Raw genomic sequence first — 21,875 nt, 5'->3', positions numbered from 1 at the left:
CACATGAACAGCAAGAGAATGGAGCTGAACAGAATAGAGAAGAAGAGTCAAGAAATGGGGAAAGTCAATGAGGCCTTTGAGTCAGAGGTAGGCAAAATATTTGAATATAGCTTAGACTTGTTTCTTAGTATTCTTGAATAATACTGTTCAAAAGACGTGGAAACATTTGAGAACCCTTGCAGTCAGTTTCAACAGCATACAACGAGTAATCCTATGAAAAAGCTTTCATTTGTATGTATTTATTTGTTAAAATGACATCTCTCTGCTGATTTATACTGATTAAAATCATTAGCTTGGCTAACCAAGCAAATTTCAGGCTTCAAACCATTAGATTCAAACGAGTGAAATTGTTTTGGGCATCAAGTTACAATGAATTTGCACTCAAAAATGTTTCAAAAGCAGCATCTTTCAGCTGCACAGTGTTTTTTCTCAAACAAGTTTGGTAAGGTCTGTAAATACAGTCTATCCTGTGGCTTCTCTCAGGTTTGCAGGGAGACCTTCAGTCAAACGCACACCGGCACATGCAGAGACAGTGCTCAGTGTGAACAAAGAAAGAAAACGCTCCTTCAAATCAATTATCATGAATCTAGCATCTACGTAAATATGTATCATTGTGCAAGCACTCTTGTGTAAATATATAAATATGTTCCTTAAGACATCCTTAAGACGTGTGTGTATGTGTGTATGTATATGACAGGAGCAGGATCAGATATACATTGATGTGGACAGCGCCTCCGAAGTTGCAGATGATGCACAAAACAAGACAGATCAACAGAACAAAAGGTCGTTTGTTTTTGCCAAACACACAATATCTCTTCATGTCAGATTTTCTCTGTCTTCTAAATCAGCAGCCCCTCTCTTTTGTCCCTTTGATGTAACATTTATGTCCTCTCTCCTTACTTACTCCTTTATCTTTCTTTTTTTGTGTGTGTCTAGCTTGCTGGAGAAGAAAATGGAGGCAGTCCATGGGTCTTTGGCAGGACGCAGAGACCAGATCCGCCGGTTTATACACCTGGTTTTGGCAGCAGGTTAATTATCTTTGTTAGCATCTGTTAAAGTGTAACTCAGTACCTTAAATGGATTGTGGGTCTCTGTTTGTGGGCCTCCATATGCAAACAGTGTGTTTAAATAAGCTATCAAAGTGAAACTTACTTCTTAACATCTAAGCAGAACAGAACCTCTCATTAATGTTGAGATAGGACTGCGTATATACTGTTCTGTACAATTGATTTTCTTTGTTTGGTACAGCCACATAGGATTAAATTACCAAATCTAAGTATATTGAAAAATCTATTTCTAGTCTTGCTTTAGACTTTCAGCTTGCATCAAGGCTTATAAATGGCTGTTCAATTTACCTTTGCAAACTAGCTGCACTTGTTAGAGTGGACCTACACGCTCTGTGCCTTGGAGCATATTGACATAAGGATTTGTGTGTGTGTGTGTGTGTGTGTGTGTGTGTGTGTGTGTGTGTGTGTGTGTGTTTATGTGCGTGCATGTGTGTGAGCTTGCTTGTGGGGACTAAAACGCTGTACCTGCAGGTTTAAGTGGCTGTTTGAGAGTTAGGGTACGGGGGTAGGGAATGCATTATGTGATGTCAGGTCCCCACAAAGATATGTGGTCCCATGTATACTTGTCTTTGATGCAGATAATGATATCAGTGAATTAGAGAATGTTGGGTGGGAGGGTATACAAATACAGAAAGCAGTGAATACACATCACACCATTAGGAGTGTGTGTGTGTGTGTGTGGGGGGGGACAGTGAGAGAACTTTTTTCTATTTGGGACACTACCACACAATTGCTGTGATTGTTAATGGAAAAATCAATCCATGGTTTATCACCACACATGTGGATGCATGTGAGTTTAATTACTGTTCAGACACACACAATGACTTGTTAATGCATTTGCGATCTTTAATTGTAATTTCAAGAATTGAATCAGTGGTATTGTGATACTTTATCGATCCAAAGATAATAACAGATCATTTTGTTTCTCTCAAGAATCACTAAACATTTTCTTGTCCATTTTATGGCATTGTCTGACTTTCTATGTGTGACATTATAAATAGGTGAATGAAAATTATTCCAGCTCATTAATCAGCTGCACATGAAAGTGATATAAACTGCAAAAACAAATAAGCAAAACAGCTGCATTCTTTTCAATTCAGTTCACATCACTTCAGTATTTGTAATGTAGAGGGTGTACTACATTACAGTTGAAAAAACACTGCATCATTTGAAAACTAAAGATAAGAAAACAAAATAAACAAAGTAAATATATAAGAACTGGCCTGAAGGAGTTTGAAATCTGAAATGATCCTTTTTATGGTTTACAGGACTTCAGACTTAATGGATAAAACTAAACTTTGTTGTGTTTGTTTCAAATGTGATTTCAAAAGCAAAGCTTTGGTTACTAGTTACTTTTGGTTACTTCTGCCCCTGCGACCATGATCCTGGATAAGTGGAAGAAAATGATGGATGGACTTTTATTCAGTATTTCTACACTGTGGCATTGATACTTTCACTTTTGTAAAAGTGAAAAGACTACTTGTTCCACCACTGCAACAGTGTGATGTAGAGTCACTGATAACTCAAATTTGTTTTTTGAGAATGAGTTATGTTTCAGCTGTGCAGTGGATCAGTGAACTAGTAATTTTGAAGCTAACATCAACCATCGTGGCTTCTTAATTGGAGGGTGTTTAATCTATACTGCTGCTGTTCCAATCGCCATACACCCTAAAATCCTGCCGTAAATATTTGAATATTTATGTATATATATATTCCCATTCTGCTTGCCAGAAATTTTTGCACATACATTTGCACTGCACTGAAACTGAAAAACTGAGGCCTATGCAAACGAAATTTTGTTCTGTATACACTTGCTGCATACTGAATGACAATAAAAGTCTGTCTAACTCTAAAGCAGCAACAACATAAAAAGATTAGAATAGTTTTGATAAAAGAGGTTTCAAATGTTGTCAGCACTGTGGGATATAAGTCACATTAATTCTACATTTATTTCAGGATTCGTTGCCATGGTGATAGCGGCATGTGTTCTGAACTTCCACCGGTCTGTCGGGCTGCTGGTCATCTCCTTGGTAACCATGTTCTTTCTGGTCTGGGATTGGATGATGGAGCGCTATGGCAACTGGGTGTGGGAGGAGCTCCATCCCATCAAAGCCCTTCTCAGCAGAAACTGGTTCTGGATCACATGGTGAGAAATGAGACACTGTTCAAATCCTGTTCCCTTTCTGGTTGGGCACCTTCCCTATCAAAAGACAGATAGAAGCTTCCTGGTCTTTTCACCATAATGATGCTGCAAAAAATAGTTAACTAAGCCATGAACATAACTTCTTATATGACATTGCAAACAAAGAATGAAAGTAAAGTAACTGCACTAACTCAAGGACACTTCAGTGGCAGTTTCCTCAGCAGAAAGGTAAAGTTGAGACAAATAATAGACTATAATAAATGTCATATATATAGCATGAAAAAAACAAACATGCAAACCAAATTACTCTCAGGATAGAAGCTCAATAAGCAAGAAAAAGTATTTTATAGTGGCTATAATAATATTTTTATATCAGCATTGGATCACACAACTATTTCTATTGATTGAGGTGTGTAATCTAACGAGAATAACTGCCTGACTCTGCAGTTCTCCTGAAGTCTACAAGGATTTATGCCATGTCTCAGTACTTTGTTTTCATTTTTTACTGTTTTTACTTCACTCTCACCGCTCTTGTGGTGTCGTTTTCAGGCACAGCCAAGCACCAAACTACAGACAAAGTTAGCCACTAGGTGTTGAACATAGTGTAACATTTAGCAACTAAAGAGCAGACTATTTCGCTCAGGAGTTGGTGGAGATAAAAACAGGGCTAAGAGGGAGTGAATATTGATTCAAGATTCAAGATTCAAGAAGCTTTATTTATCCTGAGGGAAATTGCTGTGCAACAGTTGTAATACGAAGGTGGAAAAGTAATACAGTGTGAACTTACAGTTGTCAGGCGGCCAGAAACACAACCCCAAATGAATGTTAATGTTGCTCCGTGTCAGTTGGATGTGTATATAAGATATTTTTAACCACTGTTAAAAGACTGCAAAATCTGTTGGAAGTTGTTTTCTCACTGGCTCTGTCTTAAAAATATTGTGACTGAATGGCTATGTACACAGTCCAATCCTCTCCTAAGCAATACACCCACAGACTATATAAAAACGTTTTCTTATAAAAGAGAGGGAATTGCTGTTTTTGTCATCCTGTAACTTCTTAACAACATTCCTGCCTTCTCTCTGCCAATACATTACACATATTACAGATGCACAGACTACCTCCATTCGTCTCTCTCCACTGTCTTCCTCCTCTTCCCTCCCTTTCTCTCTCTGCTGGTGTGCCATTCTCTCTTTCTCTCTCCAGGATAATATATGTGTTATTGCTGGTGGCTGTGGTGTGTTGGCTTGCACTGGACACAGCCCAGCGGGGGACCAGACAGCTTGTGTCTTTCTTTGGTTTGCTGCTCCTCATCTTCTTAATGATGCTGTTCTCAAAACACCCATTCAGGGTAAGGAATGCAAATGCAAGCTTCAACAGACACACACATTAGACACAAATTAATTTCTGATCATGTATTTTACATGTGTGTTGTAGTGGTCTTGGCAAACTTTGCTTTGTGGGATTGGACTACAGTTTGTCTTTGGTCTGCTGATTCTCAGGACTACATCTGGCGTCCGTGCACTGGCATGGCTTGGAAAACAAGCAGAAGTACATACATGCAGACACAAACACAAACATATAATTTGTTAGTGGCTTGTGGGTGTTTTTTTCTATTCTTCCAGCATAAATGTCTTTGGCACATTTAGGGATTTATCAGTTATTATAGTTATGACTCATGTTACATGAAAAACATATAATCAATTATTTCTCAAGTCGCTAATGATTCAAAATCTCCTCCATACAGAAATTTATGTCATTCACAGATGTTGGGTCTAGGTTTGTGTTTGGAGCCAGTTACACAGACCACTTCTTTGTCTTTAAGGTATGACACACACCTGTATGATGCACACAGGCACATGCACAAATAAGGTGACAATAAAATAACGATGATGATAATGATGTGATGTACGGTGCCCCATTATCTACCCAGTACCTCAACTTACACTAGTAGTTAATCAATTAAACAAAAAAAATTAGCATAAAAGATGTAATGATAATCTACTGTACCTGCCACAATAAAAATGAAAAATAGGAGCCACAACTTTGACAGATCGGTCAGAATCAGGTATATAGTAATGAGAATAACAAAGTTTGTCATTTTCCAAATGTCATATTCTGAATACAAAGCCAGGGCTAAGACTCAAAATCCAGACACCAGCATGAAAACATACTTATTAATACGTATTAATACTGATGATGATGATGATGATGATTCTGGACTCTCTCCAGGTGATGCCTATACTGATTTTTTTAAGTTCTGTCATCTCCATCCTCTACCATATTGGCTTCATGCAATGGCTCATATGCAAGGTGAGAAAGTGGGAAAATAAAATGCATGAATGGAGAAAAATATGATGCCAGGTCAGTTATTTCAAAATATTTATTTTTAAAGCACCCTTCATACAGGAAAGTCAGTTTAAGGAAAAGACAAATAATTACTATTTAAAGCAAATGGAAATTGGAGCATAATGAAACAACTGGGACCATGACTTTTAGATTTTTAATTTGTATTGTTTTTTCCCAGATTGGATTGGTAATGCAGGTTACCATGGGAACTTCTCCAACAGAATCACTGGCTACAGCTGGAAATATATTCCTGGGACAGGTAAACAGAATAAACAACAACAAACAAACAAGCACAGATATGACCATCAGTACACTCATCTCAAATTAACTCGGCGTCTCTCTGTCTTTCAGACAGAATCACCCCTCCTGATTCGTCCATACATCAGTGGGCTAACTCGCTCTGAGATCCATGCTGTGATGACAGGAGGTTTTGCCAGCATATCTGGCACCATTTTAGGGGCCTTTATCTCCTTTGGGGTGAGTAAGATGTTTGGGAGGGAGGGGATGAGAAGATGAGGAAGGCACTGAGATCGTCATAGTTGAGTCAGTATTTAAGCAAATGGTAAATATCAAAGGTGAAAGTCCAGTTTGTGGTGTGTTGTCATCAACAACTGAGCCATTTAAACAAAAATGATGGTTCAGTGTTGGTACACTGATTTCAGTGTTAGGTTGGGAATGCCTGTGATTTACTTGTATAAAGTTCCGAAGCAAACCTACAATTGTATTGATTGTTGTTGTGTTTGTGACACATTTTTTATGACAAGCAAAGCACAACTTTTAGCAGAAAGACATTTGTGATATCCCAAAGTTATAACAATAAGAACTAGGGTGATATAAAAGAAAACAACTTTAGGAGCACTGTTTAAAATATAGCCTGATAATTTTCCATTTCTGGTCTAAGGACACAGGGGAATTGTCTAGTGTCAGTTTCAAAAGTCCAGACTCTGGACTGACCGGACCTTATCTTCTATGGTCTTCTCTTTTGAGGTTGATCCAACACACTTGTTGACAGCATCACTGATGTCCGCTCCAGCCTCTCTGGCCATTGCCAAGACATTCTGGCCCGAAACCGAGACCTCAAATATAACAACCAGTGGCAATGACCTCAAAATGCAGAAAGGGTAAGAGAGCCCAGGGTAGACACACACATATATACAGACAAACTCTATTGTCTGCTTGTTTAAAAAAAAATTCCACAAGATTGACTTGCAGAATCACTGAATCTGTTCATTCATCCCTCTCCTCATATCAAAGTCTTCATTACAAATGTTACACCATGGGATTTGGCACCCATTTTTTCCACTAAATTTCTAAGAAAGAATGAATTTAAGAAACCTGTGATTATGGATAATATTTATAGTCATTTATAATGCAAATTAGAAGGTGGATATGTGGTTCAGTCAAAAAATGTTAAATGATGTTTAGGTTCAGGTCAGGTACGGCCATGTCTGCTGAACAATAGGCAGTAAACATTTTGCTAGATGACTTGAGATGGTGCTTCAAGTTCCTTTTATTGAAAATAAAGTGTCAAAATGAATAAAAAATGATGGGCTGTACTTTGTTTGTTGGGCAATATTTCAAATGTCACCAGCCCATCAACACCAGTATGCTGATGACACTGTAATATTTTGATGAGATATTAGTCAGAGGATTTAGAGCCAAATAACCTCTTAAATGCTGGTGTCTCCTCAGACAGAGTAAGAATGTGTTGGAGGCGGCATCCCAAGGTGCATCTTGTGCTGTGGGTCTAGTGGCCAACATTGTTGCCAACCTCATTTCCTTCCTGGCACTGTTGGCTTTTTTCGATGCTGTCCTCTCCTGGTTGGGTGGGATATTTGACTGTCCACAGCTCAGCTTTGCGGTGAAGGCGCTGACCACACACACAAACACCAACTTTCAACATGTACCTACTAACCCACAGGTTTATACTCATACTGCCTTTATTTCTATCTGTCCCACTTTTAGCTCATCTGCTCCTATGTGTTCATGCCACTCTCCTTCATGATGGGTGTTTCCTGGGAGGATAGTTTCATTGTTGGTGAGCTGATTGGCATAAAGACATTCCTCAATGAGTTTGTGGCCTATCAGAAGTTGTCTGAGTTAATTAAGAGACGACAGGCAGGAGGGCCTGAATACATGAACAACGTGAAGCAGTATATTTCTGTAAGTCTCAGTCATCTCACCTAAAAGTAGAATGAAAATAATGTAATGGACCATGTCCATGTGGCACTGGTATCACATTAGAAGAAAAATGTAAAATAATTGCATATGCCTGAATAAAGAGTCTTCCAAATGTTATCTAGTAGTATTTTTTGCCTTCAGTTACATGTGACATAGAAGACATATGTAGTAGTAAGTGCGAGGCATCAAAGTCAAAGTCTGTTTGGATTTTTTTTTTTCTGTTTCCTTATATAGGTCCACTCTGAAACCATCGCAACCTACGCTTTGTGTGGATTTTCCAATTTTGCTTCACTGGGGATATCAATTGGAGAGCTGTGTGAGTGCCACCTCTGAGCTGTTAGCAAAGCTGAGCATTAGTGCCAAACAGGCAAAGTTCATGAAGTTCTTGGATGGTTCCATATGTTGTAAAATTCTGATAAATATTGTTGTAATTTCAGTTCAGCATTTTACTTTCCCAAATGTTAAAAAAAATGTACTAGCTACTGCTGCCACCAACATAGAAATGTACAGGATGATGAAATGAGTTGTGTCTTTGACGTTTTTGGCTGGCACAAGTGGGAGTAAGTGACAAGAAATCCATCTGTTGCATTTAAGATAGTTATGGCATGTGGGCTGAACGAGTGTTAATTCTGTTTCATTTAGCCTGTAGCTACCTTATAGCCAAAAAACAAAAACAAAAAGAAACTCCACCCCAATTCTCAAACACATAACATCAGCAACTGTTAACATACAAAGTAACAGTCCAAGTGTGTGTGCTTATGCAAACATAAAAAATATGGTGACAGTGAAAAATACCTTGTATGCTCCACAAAAGCCACCAGCAGCAAATCAAAGAAATGTGTGATGAAAGGTCAAGATCTGAAAGTAGCAAAATAACTATGACAAAAAGACAGTGTTGAATAGAAAAAGACTTCAGTGTGGCAAATTAGGCTGTGAAGAAGGTGTTATTTATTCCTTTGAAGAAGTTAGAAGTTGAACATTCCTAAATTTCATTGCCCTTGACATGTCAAGTCCTTGATAAATGCACTTTACAATTAAATCTTTTTGTAGCACACAGTGCAATACAGTTGCAAGCATAAGAAAGTGTCGAACAATAATTAGCCTGTTTAATACAAGATGTGAAAGACAGAGAATCAACTGTGATTATTTTATCTTTTATCATTTTACCATAAAAAAAATATAAAACCTGACTGTATATTGTACATACATATGTATAATATGCATATACCAAATGAATGAATTGTTGTGGTGGTTTCTTTTGCTGCTGGTTACTATCTACACATTATTGTTATGTACCTGTTGCTTTTAAAGTCTTGTTTGCAGTTTTTGCCTTTTAACATATAGTTGTTGTTTTCCCAGCAACCATGGCCCCAGATAGACAGTCTGACATCTCCAGTTGTGGCCTCAGAGCTCTGATTGCAGGCAGTGTCTCCTGTTTCATGACAGCTTGTATTGCAGGTGACTATTGAGTCTATCTGTGCCTCCCCCTGTCATTTACTGTATCCACATTTTGTATGTACTGTATGCTGTTAACTGTACGCTGTGTATTACTCATCCTGATTGCAATTTAAACTACATGGACATTGTAGCCAGTTTCAGTACTATATAAATATAATAATATTGTTTTCTTATTTAGTGATACAGGTAATTCTTCCCATGGTAATAAAGCTGGTGTTATTACAACATTTAGTATCTAATTTAGGTTTTTTCTGTGGGCTTCTAGGTATGTTGTATATCCCTGATCTTCAGTGCCCACATTTCCTGAGCGCAGAGTTCAACAACACCAATGTGACAAGCAGCACACAACTGGTCACCTGCTGCACACTGCTATATAACAGGTGTGTGTATGTCTGTACTTCTGAATTGCTGCACTTACTCTGAAGTTGTGTATATACTCAGCATTGTTCACCCAGCTGTGTAGATGTTTTTGATACCCCTTTCTTATAAGGCAACATTTAGAAAGCATTTATAAGCTGTAATCAATAGATCTGTTAATGGTGAATATATAACTTACTTATGCTTTATATCTAAGTTCTAAGTCATTAATAAGAACACCTATCTTCAGGACAAAGGCTGTAGAATATGTGGACCAAAATCCATTTATACACTATAGATTGAAAACATAAGTACCCATTAATGTTCTCTATAATATCTTGTAACTAATCTATACAGCTATAGCAAGTGATGTATTACCCATCAATAAAGCAGTAAAGTACAGCTTATAAACCCTTCATAAGTGGTGTCTTATCAGATTTTTTTTTTCTGGCATCTCAATGCAGTTATAAATATGTGTGTGTATGTGTGTGTGCTTTATTTGCAGTGTGACGGAGTATGAGCCATGGAACGTGACAATCGGGGAAGTATACAGTCAGAGCAGTCTTCAAGGCTGCTGCTCACTCACACCCCCCCACACACTTCAACTGCAGCTTGGTGCTTTGAATCACTGTCAACAAAAACACACACATCAATGGTAGATATGTACGCTACTTTTTTTTCTTTCTTTTTTCTATTTTTTTTTTTTTTTGTTTTTTTTACTGATGTACAGTTCAAAATGTGTTTTGAATAAAGTTGTCCTTCAGTGGTTTTGTACAAAAGAACAAAATCAATCTTAATGTCACATTAATATTAAATATGTGTGTGTGTGTGTGTGTGTGTGTGTGTGTGTGTGTAAGTTAAGACTTTATTGATCGTCAGAGGTAAGCTCACAAGCTACCCAGCAGTACTATTTAAAGTAATTAAAATTATCCCCATCTTTGCCAACTGTAACATTAAAGTGATAAATCAGTCTATTAATAATTAAACAAAAAAGTAAATATATCTAAAATAAGTAAAATATCTGCCTTTCTTTGCAGTACCGAAATAAAAGCAATGTATTACTTGGCCACTGGATGTCAGTGGTGTCTTCTTTTCCCCAAAACATACCGAAGCGCATGTCCTATTCATCAGGCTACCATATACCAGTCAGTTATTCTGGTTTGACTGACAGGCCGATTGTCCAAGTGGCGGGCTTATTAATACTGACAGAAATGATGGACTTAGGCCGCCTGCCGAACAAAGAGAAGGGTATCAGGGGTGCGCATTTTCAACATCTTCATGTGTGAGACGAGCATGCGGTTACAGGGACGGCAAATGACAGTCTCTTCATTAAATCCACCACAAGCAAAAGGTCAGATGGCTCCCTTCTCGGCGGGCAGGAGGTGTGTTCACATGTGTGAATTTCACACACCCACAGAGAGGGAACATTAGACTCAGCCGTCAGATGCTGACACATTGGGCGGTTTTAGTCTCTGTGTTATCATGTATTCCCCCCATAAAAATAATTTTAAAAAAGTCCCAGTGAGGTTATTTTCATTTTCTTGTTTGTCAGCAACATCAAGAAAACCTGTGTCCTTAAAATATGGAGCTGTTAGATCTGAAAGAAATGTCCCTGGGAATTTAGAGAATTCAGAACAGAATATTTTTTTAAGATTGTGTCATTTGATCAAAGATGTTGCTCACTCTATATGGTGCATCCATCTTATTTCTGTGCCAATCAAATTTGTGTTCATAGACCCTTTTGAGTCCTGTATATCCTCAGTGGTTAATGCATGAAAATAATCTTAATAACATGACACAATAACAACATTATAATACCATAATAAGTATGTGTGTGAGACTATGTGATTTGATAATGGGCCTTTTAGTAATATGCTTTTTCTTTTCACATCTTGCCAAATGAGGCTAGACTGTGTTTATCGTAAAGAAATACTGGTTACAAATGTTCTGTTTGTATTTTGTGTTCAAATGACAGGTGAAATCAGCTGTTCATCCAACATGGACACATTTACTTTATGTTTAATTAATATGCATTATCTTTTTTAAATTAACAGTTTAAAAGTAACAATGTATAAAGATAAAGAAAGACACTGGCATCAAATCAATTTGACTTAACATTACAGTAACTATTAGTTTCACTGCATGTGTTTTTGTTTTTGTTTCTTTTGTTCAAAATTAGATTGTCACTAAAATTAGCAAATATCTTTGGCTGAGCCATAAGCAATAGCGCATGCATTTATTAGTTGAGCTATAGTTTATACTTATTTTTGGAGCTTGCAATCTTGGAGTAATTATCTGAAAACTTAAAGTAAATCTGCCTTACAGAAAATGAACATCTGATCTAAACAAAAAATATCTGTGAATATACTGTGAGAAAGTTTTCAATCCTCATGTGTATTACTGTTTGTCTGTCTACTACATTATGTTATATTGTGGGTATTGGCAATTTTTTATAAACAAAATAGTATAAAAAATAGTTTCAAATTTCAAATTTAAACATATTAAAGGTTTACTTCCAGTTGGATAGTGCGCATAATGATTATGAAATTATGTCTCCCATGTTTTTATTACAGAACTGATGCAGTAAAACACGCAGCAAAGAGGAGATACAAGGACAGAAAGACAGAGAAAGTTGAAAGAATGGAAAGCAGAAAAGCAGAGAAGAGGGTGAGTATTAGGAAGCCGAGACTGGTGGATATTGAATTGTCCTGTAGCACCACTCCAGCAGAAGAAGAGGGGGGTGAAGAAGAGGGCAGAGAAACTGAATGATGGAGATGAAGTTGTCATCCATGGGCACTCGAAAGAGCACACAAAGGAATAAGAAGGGAGGGAGAGAAGGAGAGAGAGAAGCCACTGGGATGAAGGAAGCATATGGAGGTGGATCACGGAACGTTAGAAAACAGATTGATTGAAACTGGAGTTTGGACAGATTCACAGAGGCACTTAGACGGATGATTAGAAAAGACAGAAGAGAAAAGAAGAGCAGAAGGTGTAGGGTGGGGTACAATCAGTGGAAGTGATGATTATTCAGATAGATAGATAGATTGTACAGTATGTCTTTCTGTTGAAACTGTTTTTACACTTACAGTATCATGACATATGTGACATTGCAAATCTTTGGATGATATTTTGTTTATTATAAGATAAAAGGAGCTTCAGGTTCAGATTGACTGCCTGCTGTCAATGTTGATGCCAAAACTCTGGATTTTGTTCCAGTAAATCACACACTGCGATAACAAACATTCCTGCATCCAACTTCTTTCACAGTGGAATTGTGCTAGTAAAAAATGTGGACAGAGGTACTACTGTCTAGTTCCCTTTACGGTACAATACTGTAATTACTTTTACCTTTAGGCATACTGTGATTCATTTTATTTACAGTATGTAAGCTGCTGTGGCTTGTAACTTAACCATAGAGCCACTTACTGGCTAATTGTTGCCAGTTAGTTATTCTAGTTGTAATGATAATCCTTTCACAGTGTAGGCAATCAGCTTATTGACAATCTTATCAAGCTACGCAAACATTTATGTGACTATTGTGCCTAATCACTGTTCTCCATGATATGCTCTCTGCTTAACAAACCTTAATTGATGCTTTAATTGCTCGTTGACACATAATTACATGGACGTGTCTTGGCGCAGACTGAGAAATTAAACAGGAGAATCCCCGACAAATGTGTGCAAACGAATAGATGCGCTGGTACATTAATTGTGGTGAATAGTGGCAGGGCATGTTTTTCATCAGAAAATTACACACAAAAGTAGTGACCATGTTAGTCAGATTAACATAATTTATACAGAAACACACACAGAGATTACAGTATATTAGAAGTGTTTTAAATCCAATAAACTGTACAAAACCACAGGCCTGGAGTCATTGTGCAGTGTTGTGAAAATGTGGGATCGGGAAATCTGCCTTTGATAATATATATGCAAATATGCACCTTGCTTATTAGTGTTAATGTGTGTATAAAGAAACCGTGGTGACAAATGATTTGTTTTTAGTTGTGCGGTGAACACAAGCTGTTTAGGGGCTTGGTCAGTGAACTGATCAAAAAATGAGAAACTAGTGTTTCATAATGTTTTTATTTTTTAGTATTATATGCGTGATGGAGCGCTCATCTTAAAATCTTAAGTCTGAACACCTTTCCATATATCCATCAAACTGTTCCAGGGCCTCTCCATGCACAAACAGGCAGGGTGCACCCTGGATAAGACTGACACATATGGATGCACACACATATTCACACTCTCAATTCACACCTACAGGCAATTTAGAGTTTCTAATTCACCTAGCCTGCATGCCTTCAGACTGTGGGAGGAAAGTGGAGCACCCAGAGAAATTCACACAAAGCAAGAACGTGTAAAGTCCAGAAATAACGTGTTTACTCATTTATTTCTCTATCAGACAGACTGATACCAGAGATATTAGACTTTTACCTTTTCTCCTCTCCCTGCTGTATAAGCCCACCACTTCCTACTGACTGGGTAGCAAATATTAACTTGCACCATTGCATCTTGTGATAATGCGATTTTTTTTTTTTTTTTTTTTTTAAAGAAAACATTAAAGGAATAGTCCAAATTTCCAAACTTTTTTTATGGGGGTTAGCTGAAAAGATGAAACAAGCATTAAGTGTAAAATTACAGTTTCTGTATTTTATGGGCAGTTATGTGCTGGACAGTTTCTTGGCTGTGACCAGAGATTGACAGGAGTATCCATTGTTTTCTTAGCAACTGGTTTCACAGCAAATTATTGCTTTTATACTTAAGTTTTTCTACAGACTAAAAAAATGAAATAATGATGTAATGTGTTAATTAGTGAGCTTTATAGGTGCCGGTAGGTGGCTTTCATTGTGTCGATTGGACATAGCTAGGCTAGCTGTTTCCTTCTGGTCTCTATGCTAGCTTCATATTTATATGACAGTGGTATCATTCTTCAGATTTTTCTCAAAATGTCAGCCTATTCCTTAAAGTCCTGTTGAGTAACTGTATCAGTATAATGTGATTAGAAATTTGCTGAAACATGTCAAATGATGATTATTTGTATACACAGTCTGTGTTTCCGTGTCTCCCCTGACATCACAACACTGAGCTCCTCATTCATCTGATCATTATCCATCTTTTTGCTGGCCTCCAGAGTGGGAATGTGAATTAGATGTTAGTGTTCTGTGAACATGTTGAGCAGATCAAGATATTCTGAGGAGGATTTGTGAAACACCAACACAATGTGGCCCCATTAAACATCTGATGCTGTGAATTGTTTTTCTTTGACAGCTGTTCTTTGAATTAGCTTGCCGTGTAAGCCTTTCTATCTGCCCACGACTTTAAAGAAAATCTTTTTCAAGGCCAGGAAAAAAGAAAAAAGAAAATGATGCCCATTTAACCGTTTAGATCAAGTTGCATCCAGGAGTGTTGACGATTCAGGAGTCAAGAGTGTTTCTTCTTCTGCCGTTTGTTCTGAGAAATAATGCAGCCTCTCTCCCCTTCAGCAACGCTTGTTTGTGGCAGGTTCTGAGAAAAACCTCTGCCGGGCGACTGTTTTATGACTACATGTGGGTTTAGCCGCATGTGCACTTCATCCCATGTGCTTTCACCCCCACTGGGAGACCTCACACAGATACATGCAAGTGTGCACAAAAACACACCTGATGTGCATACGCTCACTGACCAATGCACACTCTCTCTCTGTCAGTCTCACACACACACACACACACACACACACAAATTCCCCGGAGGCCAGGCGGGGGGTCTGACTGGGACAGAGATGGACTCACGCTGGGATCAGAGCAGCAGTGTGTGATTCACATTTCTGTCTCTCTCTATCTCTCCCTCTTTCTTTCAATCTCTCGCTTCCTTTCTTTCTCTTATCACTGACACCCCACTCCCACCTCTCCCTGCTCTGTTTACCCCCCTGTGTCTCTGAAAACCTGAGTGTTTCAAATGTATTCTGCACACAAACTCATCAGGGAACTGTTCCTGAACCTATAGAACCAATTAGATATTTGTGATTGAAATTTGAAGTTTTTTTTTTTTTTTTTTTTTTTTTTGCTCTCTCTCTTTCTCTGTCTCAAAGAATCATGTGTTTTCTGTCTTGATCCTACACTCCCCTCTTTCCCTCTGTCCTTTTTTCATGTAGCTAGCTGGGTACCAAACTCCTCATTACTCTAATTTAGAGAGCACGCCGCTCCCCTAATGGCCTCGGGGGCCCGAAGAATATCAAGTGCTGCTTAATTCTTTAATTCTATTCAAGCTTTACATTCGTGCCATCCCTCCACCAGCTCTTCTGTCCATCTTTCCATCAATTTTGGATCCCATTTAGTGTCCCTCCACAAACAGCTACTAAAGGATCCTTTTTTTATTCTGAGTGGAGGAGGGGAAAGATGTGAATTTTAAAAGCATATCAAAGTACCATGTCTAGTCTCTCTATTTCATGCAGTCCGTTGTTCCAGGCATCCAACAAGTGTTTACATGTTTTGCTGCTGTTCACGCTCGACTGAATGTGTACTTATTTAACCCTATCGTTTGCTGAATTAGACAAATCTCCATGGTGACCGAGGCAGCAAAGAGCATGTGGATGGCCCTTGAGGATGCATTAGGACCTTCTTGCGACAAGGGGATGCATCTTAGCTGTAAGCTAAACTGTGCACCAGGCCTGTTTCAAGAGGCCTATACAGGATCCATTGGCTCAGCCTGGAATCGCCCACAGCTCACTGTGCATCCACATATGAGCTGCACTGAGACACAAAATCTGTAAAATGTAGAAATTTAAATGTAAAACTAAAATGAAGTTTAGTGAACAAGAAAGTTACTTTGATGGACAAGGGGGGTTTTTGTAGTTCAAACAACAGTGCGAGAAACAGAACAAAAGAACAAGAATTCACAGCTGAATGAGGAGCAAGTATGATCATGGTGGTCAGCACTGCACACCGAACAATGAAAAGAATAGAATATGTAATGGTGGGCATTGCTTCTCTGCTGCATTTAATCAGGCTCCTTCTCTGTAGTTTCAGACTAGTAGGCACTTATGGTTCTGATAATCAGCAGCAGTAACATAACATCTATTCATTCCCGATGGAAATACAGTAGATAACTGATACTGGCTTGTTTGAAATCAAAAAAGCTGAAAAGTATTATAAGACCACTGTGTTTTAAGCAATTGTGTAGTTAATTTCTGCCTTCCTTAGAAATAACAATGAAATAACATTGGGAAATCAGGGATTGGAAAAACAACTAAATGTGTGAGGGAGACCAAGATAACTTCGAGTAGTTCAGAAAACATGGCAGCATATTAAAAAAAAAAAAATGAAGGAAAAAAGGTGCAGCTGCATGGCAACACAAACCACACAATGAATCTAAAGGAGAAAAAAGTTTTTAAAAAGGTTAAATTGAAACAGCCTTGATGCAGATAATGATAAATAAAGTAAATTAGAGAATGTTGAGTGTTAGGGTGTATAAAGACAGAAAGCAGTGAATACACATCATGTCATTAGGAGCGTGTGTGTGTGTGTTAGGATCGAAATGTGTGTGTTGTGATATGTTATAGATAAATTTAACTCTTTTTTTTAATTAGACACATTTGAATTTGTACAAAGTATTAGTTAGAATACAGTGTCTATCTGAGCAGCAAAAAGGGAATAAATTACTGAATTCAAAAAACCTTGTGTGTGGGAAGATGAAGGCTGTTGCATGCCTGGTGTAAAGACCTGTGAATCTATAGAATAAACACATCTGTATTTATTCTTAAATTTAAAAAAAGTAATTATAATTTGTGTTAGTTGTTAAATTATAATAATCTATTCATAATTTTTGTAATATTTTGATCCAAAAAACAAAAGAGTGTAACTCTAAGTAGATATATGCAAGATAAATGCCTACACACTGACATCATATTATATATGTTTTTGTAGCCTATGTTAATAGTAAAACATGATGCATATTAGTGTGTTTTAATACTTTCATCCTATCATTAAATGATTTTGGATATTTTCTCTGAACTGAAAGCCATGTTTCCATGGTGACGATCGGCGACACCTGCTGACCAGTATAGCCAGATGACAAAAAAAGGAAAACTTGGCTCATAATTTGTGGTTTGCTAACAATAATATGGAGCAACCAGTGAAAAGGGAAAGAGTTTTTAGTTTTAGCAGTGTAGTAAAATATACCAGTGAGGACAATGTCAGTTGTTTTCATTTGTCCAGTGAAACAATCCTGGGCCTGACTGACATGTTAGCTGTGCTGACATCTGCCACATTAAGAGGCCACCGCAGCACAGGTCTGCACTGCACTGAACATATTCTTGAATTGCTACAATTGTTTCCCCCAGTTAACTGCTGTAAAGGAAAGTTGTTGTTAAAATGTTTTATAGTTTAGAAATAGTCTTAATATATCCAGAAATTACATGACAGTGAATGATAATGACATATATGATATGACAGTAAATAATAATGTTTCTCTGAATCTCTGTTTGATCTAAGCTATGGCCTAAATCTATCTCTGTGAAACAAGCCCCTGAAATTGAACATTGTCCAATTAAAAAAAATATGGTGTTTGGCATCAGTGTGCAGCTGTTACTCTTTACATAGAATAATTAAAACTGCAAGTAAGAAAAATCTGCTTCCAATTGCTGTGCTCCATCTTCAGCCAATGAGACAAGCCTTTACTTATACACAGTAGCACACAAGAAAAACAGGTTAAAAAAATGAAATAGACGGCAGTATAGGTACAGTATATTCAGCTGTAAAAGGTAAAGATATATATATATATATATATATATTATATATATTATTTTATATATATTATATATATATATATATATATATATATCACAAATTTCTCATAGGACACACACCTTTCCTCAGTCTCTGTTGGAACATTAGACAATGAACACCTCTCCCTGTGCCTTCCTCTTGTCTTCTCCTCATCCACTCTTCTACTCTCCAAACACCTCTTCCCTCTCCCTCAGCCTCAGTTCAGCTTTGTCCATGCCCTCGCCTCCCGCTGTCCATCCATGTTATATCCTTTATAATTTCCTGCCTCCCACTCCTCATTCTTCACCCCCCAACCCCAATCCACTGTTGTATTTAGACTCATCAAATTGGATTTCAGAGTGAGAGGCATCTCAGTTTTCTTCAGTAAGAGATGACTGATATGAATTGAGCAGCTTGAAAGCAGAAGGATCCAACCTGAGATTCAGAACGCCCAGATCATGGAGGGAGGTGATTTTAAGTGGCTGCAAGAAGATAAAATGGCTGCAAATAAACACAGAGACTACTGTTACATCTGTGTAGAGTAGGTAATTAAAGATTTGCAAACTTGAAAGACAGAATAGTAATCTACTAGAGCAGACAGAGCTGATGCATGTTTCATTTTAGTCCAGGCTTGTGAGAACTGAAAACTGGACATTTGCTTGAAACCTGGAGAAAAACTCTCAACAACCACCAATGAGACATTATTAACTGGAAATATTTACTTGCATCCTCCCTGTTACCAATTTAAAGAGAAAAAACACACTATTGTAATGGTTTTGGATATCAGTCTGCTCATTCATCCTTCCATTCATTCAGCCTAGTTGTTTGTGCATGAAAGTTTGAATTCTGCTGTCACTTCAGACCCTGCCACTCCCACCTGACCCCCTTTCCCTCAAGTAGAATCACCTGATCTGCTCCTCTTCCCCACTCACCTGTTCCCCATTCCCTCATTAGCTCCCCAAGATATACAGCGGTTCGTTTCCACTTGCTCTCTGTCAGATTTCTCTTTGTGCCGTGTGCTTTAGCTCTCTGGTGCTCTGCTCTTTGCCTGACTGTGTTGATCCTTATTGTGTTTTTTACCTTGCCTGTGTGTTTTTGGATTTTTGCCTCAGCCCAAATCTTTATACTTCAGTTGCCTGCTCAAATTTTTGGAAATCTTTTGAGTCCTGCTGTTGGTTCCCTTTTCTGAGAGCCATGACAACTATCCCTAATGTTAAAACTGAATAAATTATGTACGAGATGCAAGATTTAAATTTGTTAACATTATGGGGAGCTCAATAAGAGACAATTAGGCAGCATTGGCGTCAATAGAAAAACAAACATGGTTAGAGGGCAAGAGTGTGATAATGCATTCTAATGGACAAGCAACAGTTAGCAACCAGCTGGACCATTTCTGATCAGGTCCATTAATAAGACTTGATAATGTCCCCATAGACATCCAAGACTTGTTTGTCATGAGTGTGAGTGTGCATAAATGAATGACTAATTTTGATTGTTTGTATAATTTTTCCACAGGCAACATAACCCTGCTCTTCCCTGAGTGCAATAGCTTGTCTGTGTGTTTGTGTGTGTCTGTGTGTGTGTGTGTGTGTGTGTGAGAGAGAGAGACAGAGAGAGACCTGCAGTTGGTAGTCGAGGTATTAAACACAAACATGATGCACTCATTAACCTCCCTATATACCTCCTTTGTTAAAACTTGACAGGAAATTATAAAAACTGACATGAACCAAAGAAAAGTTAGACACGCACACATCTCAACAAGGAACAGGCAGCATTAGCACCTTTATATTGTTAAAGAATAAGCACAAAGTCTGAGAGACAGAGCATGAGATACAGAACCAAAGTGGGAAACACTTTTTTTAAACTAGTGCATAGCTCAGGGTTTCAACTAGAAACATAACAGAACAATAGATTAGCTTTGGTGCCAAAGCCATATATAAATAAAACTGACCTGGCTGACAAAACAACAGACTGACATTGACATCCCTGTTGGAGCCATGCTGCTACTGTGGCTTTAAAAAAAAAAAAAGAAGAAGAAGTTTCACTTGAGTGTCCACAGATTCTTGAACTTCCAGTGTAAACACAACGCCTTAACGAATCACATTATAATGATACTAAAATGTGATGGAGTAGTTAAGCTTAATATGAACTGTTTTATATTCTTACCAGTGATGAATACAAAACTGTGAAACTGTGAATGAACAAAATATGGGTTTAACATGTATTTCTTTTCACCAGTCATGGGATTGGATTGGATTTGATTTGTGTATGAAGCAGAAAGCATTAGCTAAGAAACATTCACCTGCCACTTTCAGAAATTAGAAATTTGGAAACTGATGAATAACTTTATACACCTCCACTTTATGGGATGAACATCTACCAAACTTATTCATGTGTGAATGTCCCATTGGCTGATATGTATGTGTATTTATATAATTTTTTTTCTGATGTCTGCTAACACACTGGGTATGAATCATTCACTCCCTGCACAGATAATAATCTGAAAAGGTGCAACACAACACCAACTTCTGCCTCAAATGAGTTTTAGATTATTTGTAGTGCAGTTATTAAGTGCAGTGTTGATCTCCTATTGATCATAAATGGCATAGAATGTACAGAATATCAATTTTAACAGACTAACAAGAAGACTTAACACACACAGAGAGAGAGAGCAAAGGCACCAGAAGTGAGCCTGAAAAAGAAAAAATAAGAAAGAGACACTGGATGGTGAAGAAGACATAAAAGCGTGGCCCAACTGCAATACCATAAGAGTAAAAGCTGCATGGTGGGTTGTGACCATATGTTATATGCCTACAGCTTTGATTTGCAAGACGACTGGAGGTTTATTCCTGTATGCCAATCACTACGGCAACAACACATGCAGTTGCCAGCCTCTCAGTCTCTGGGTGTATTATGTATATTTACATATATATATATATATATATATATATATACACCAAGCAACTACAACTACAGCTACTGCAGTCTTATATGAAAGTCATTTAATAAATCCTTCCTTCATGAAGTTTATAATAATTGACTTGTACTGGGTTATGCTGACAAGTGTCTCTATTATTTTGTCCACCCCCCATTCAAATCAGTGAGGCTAAGCAAAGTAACAGAAACACTTCTCTGTTTCTCTCAGTACAGTTCAGCTAAATATGTTGAACCGCATTGTTTAATAACATTTATCGCAGGGCTGTTGTATTAGACTGCATTAGTGTGCAAACAAAGTGTTCCTAATAAACTGCGTGAGTGAGTGTGCATGTGTGTGTGTGTGTGTGTGTGTGTGTGTGTTTTCTGGATTCACACTGAGGTCACCTCAGTCTTTACTCTTCTACCTCTCCTGTGTGCGCAAATGTGCATAAAGTACATCCTCCAACAAAGAACTCCTCAGCCACTTTCTGAAACGTGAAGTTTCTTTCCGTATAAAAGCTCCCCCATTCATAAGTATTTTCTCTTTCTCTGTTTAACCTACATACCTCCTAATCTCTTCTGGTTGATCTCATTTCCCCTTAATTCCTTCTTGTCCCAATGGTTTCCTGATGGTGACCTTTCATTTCATATCCCGCCTTG

General features: G+C 37.8%; 1 protein-coding gene across 1 annotated transcript; it reads left to right on the top strand.

Moving 5' to 3' along the window:
- LOC108878350 (solute carrier family 28 member 3) lies at positions 1–10,176 on the top strand. Its single transcript, XM_018668964.2, is given in 18 exon segments — positions 1–87; positions 698–783; positions 937–1,028; positions 3,024–3,213; positions 4,414–4,558; positions 4,645–4,758; positions 4,955–5,032; positions 5,440–5,520; positions 5,735–5,815; positions 5,908–6,033; positions 6,544–6,677; positions 7,249–7,417; positions 7,522–7,719; positions 7,972–8,053; positions 9,097–9,195; positions 9,461–9,575; positions 10,058–10,148; positions 10,150–10,176. Coding segments are annotated over 18 exon segments (1,992 nt in total). The 5' UTR covers positions 1–3.
- Positions 10,177–21,875: the final 11,699 nt, after the last annotated feature.

Source organism: Lates calcarifer, linkage group LG13 (genome assembly GCF_001640805.2).
Source record: "Lates calcarifer isolate ASB-BC8 linkage group LG13, TLL_Latcal_v3, whole genome shotgun sequence".
Classification (NCBI taxonomy): Eukaryota; Metazoa; Chordata; class Actinopteri; family Centropomidae; genus Lates; species Lates calcarifer.
This window is presented reverse-complemented; position numbering and strand designations above follow the sequence as displayed.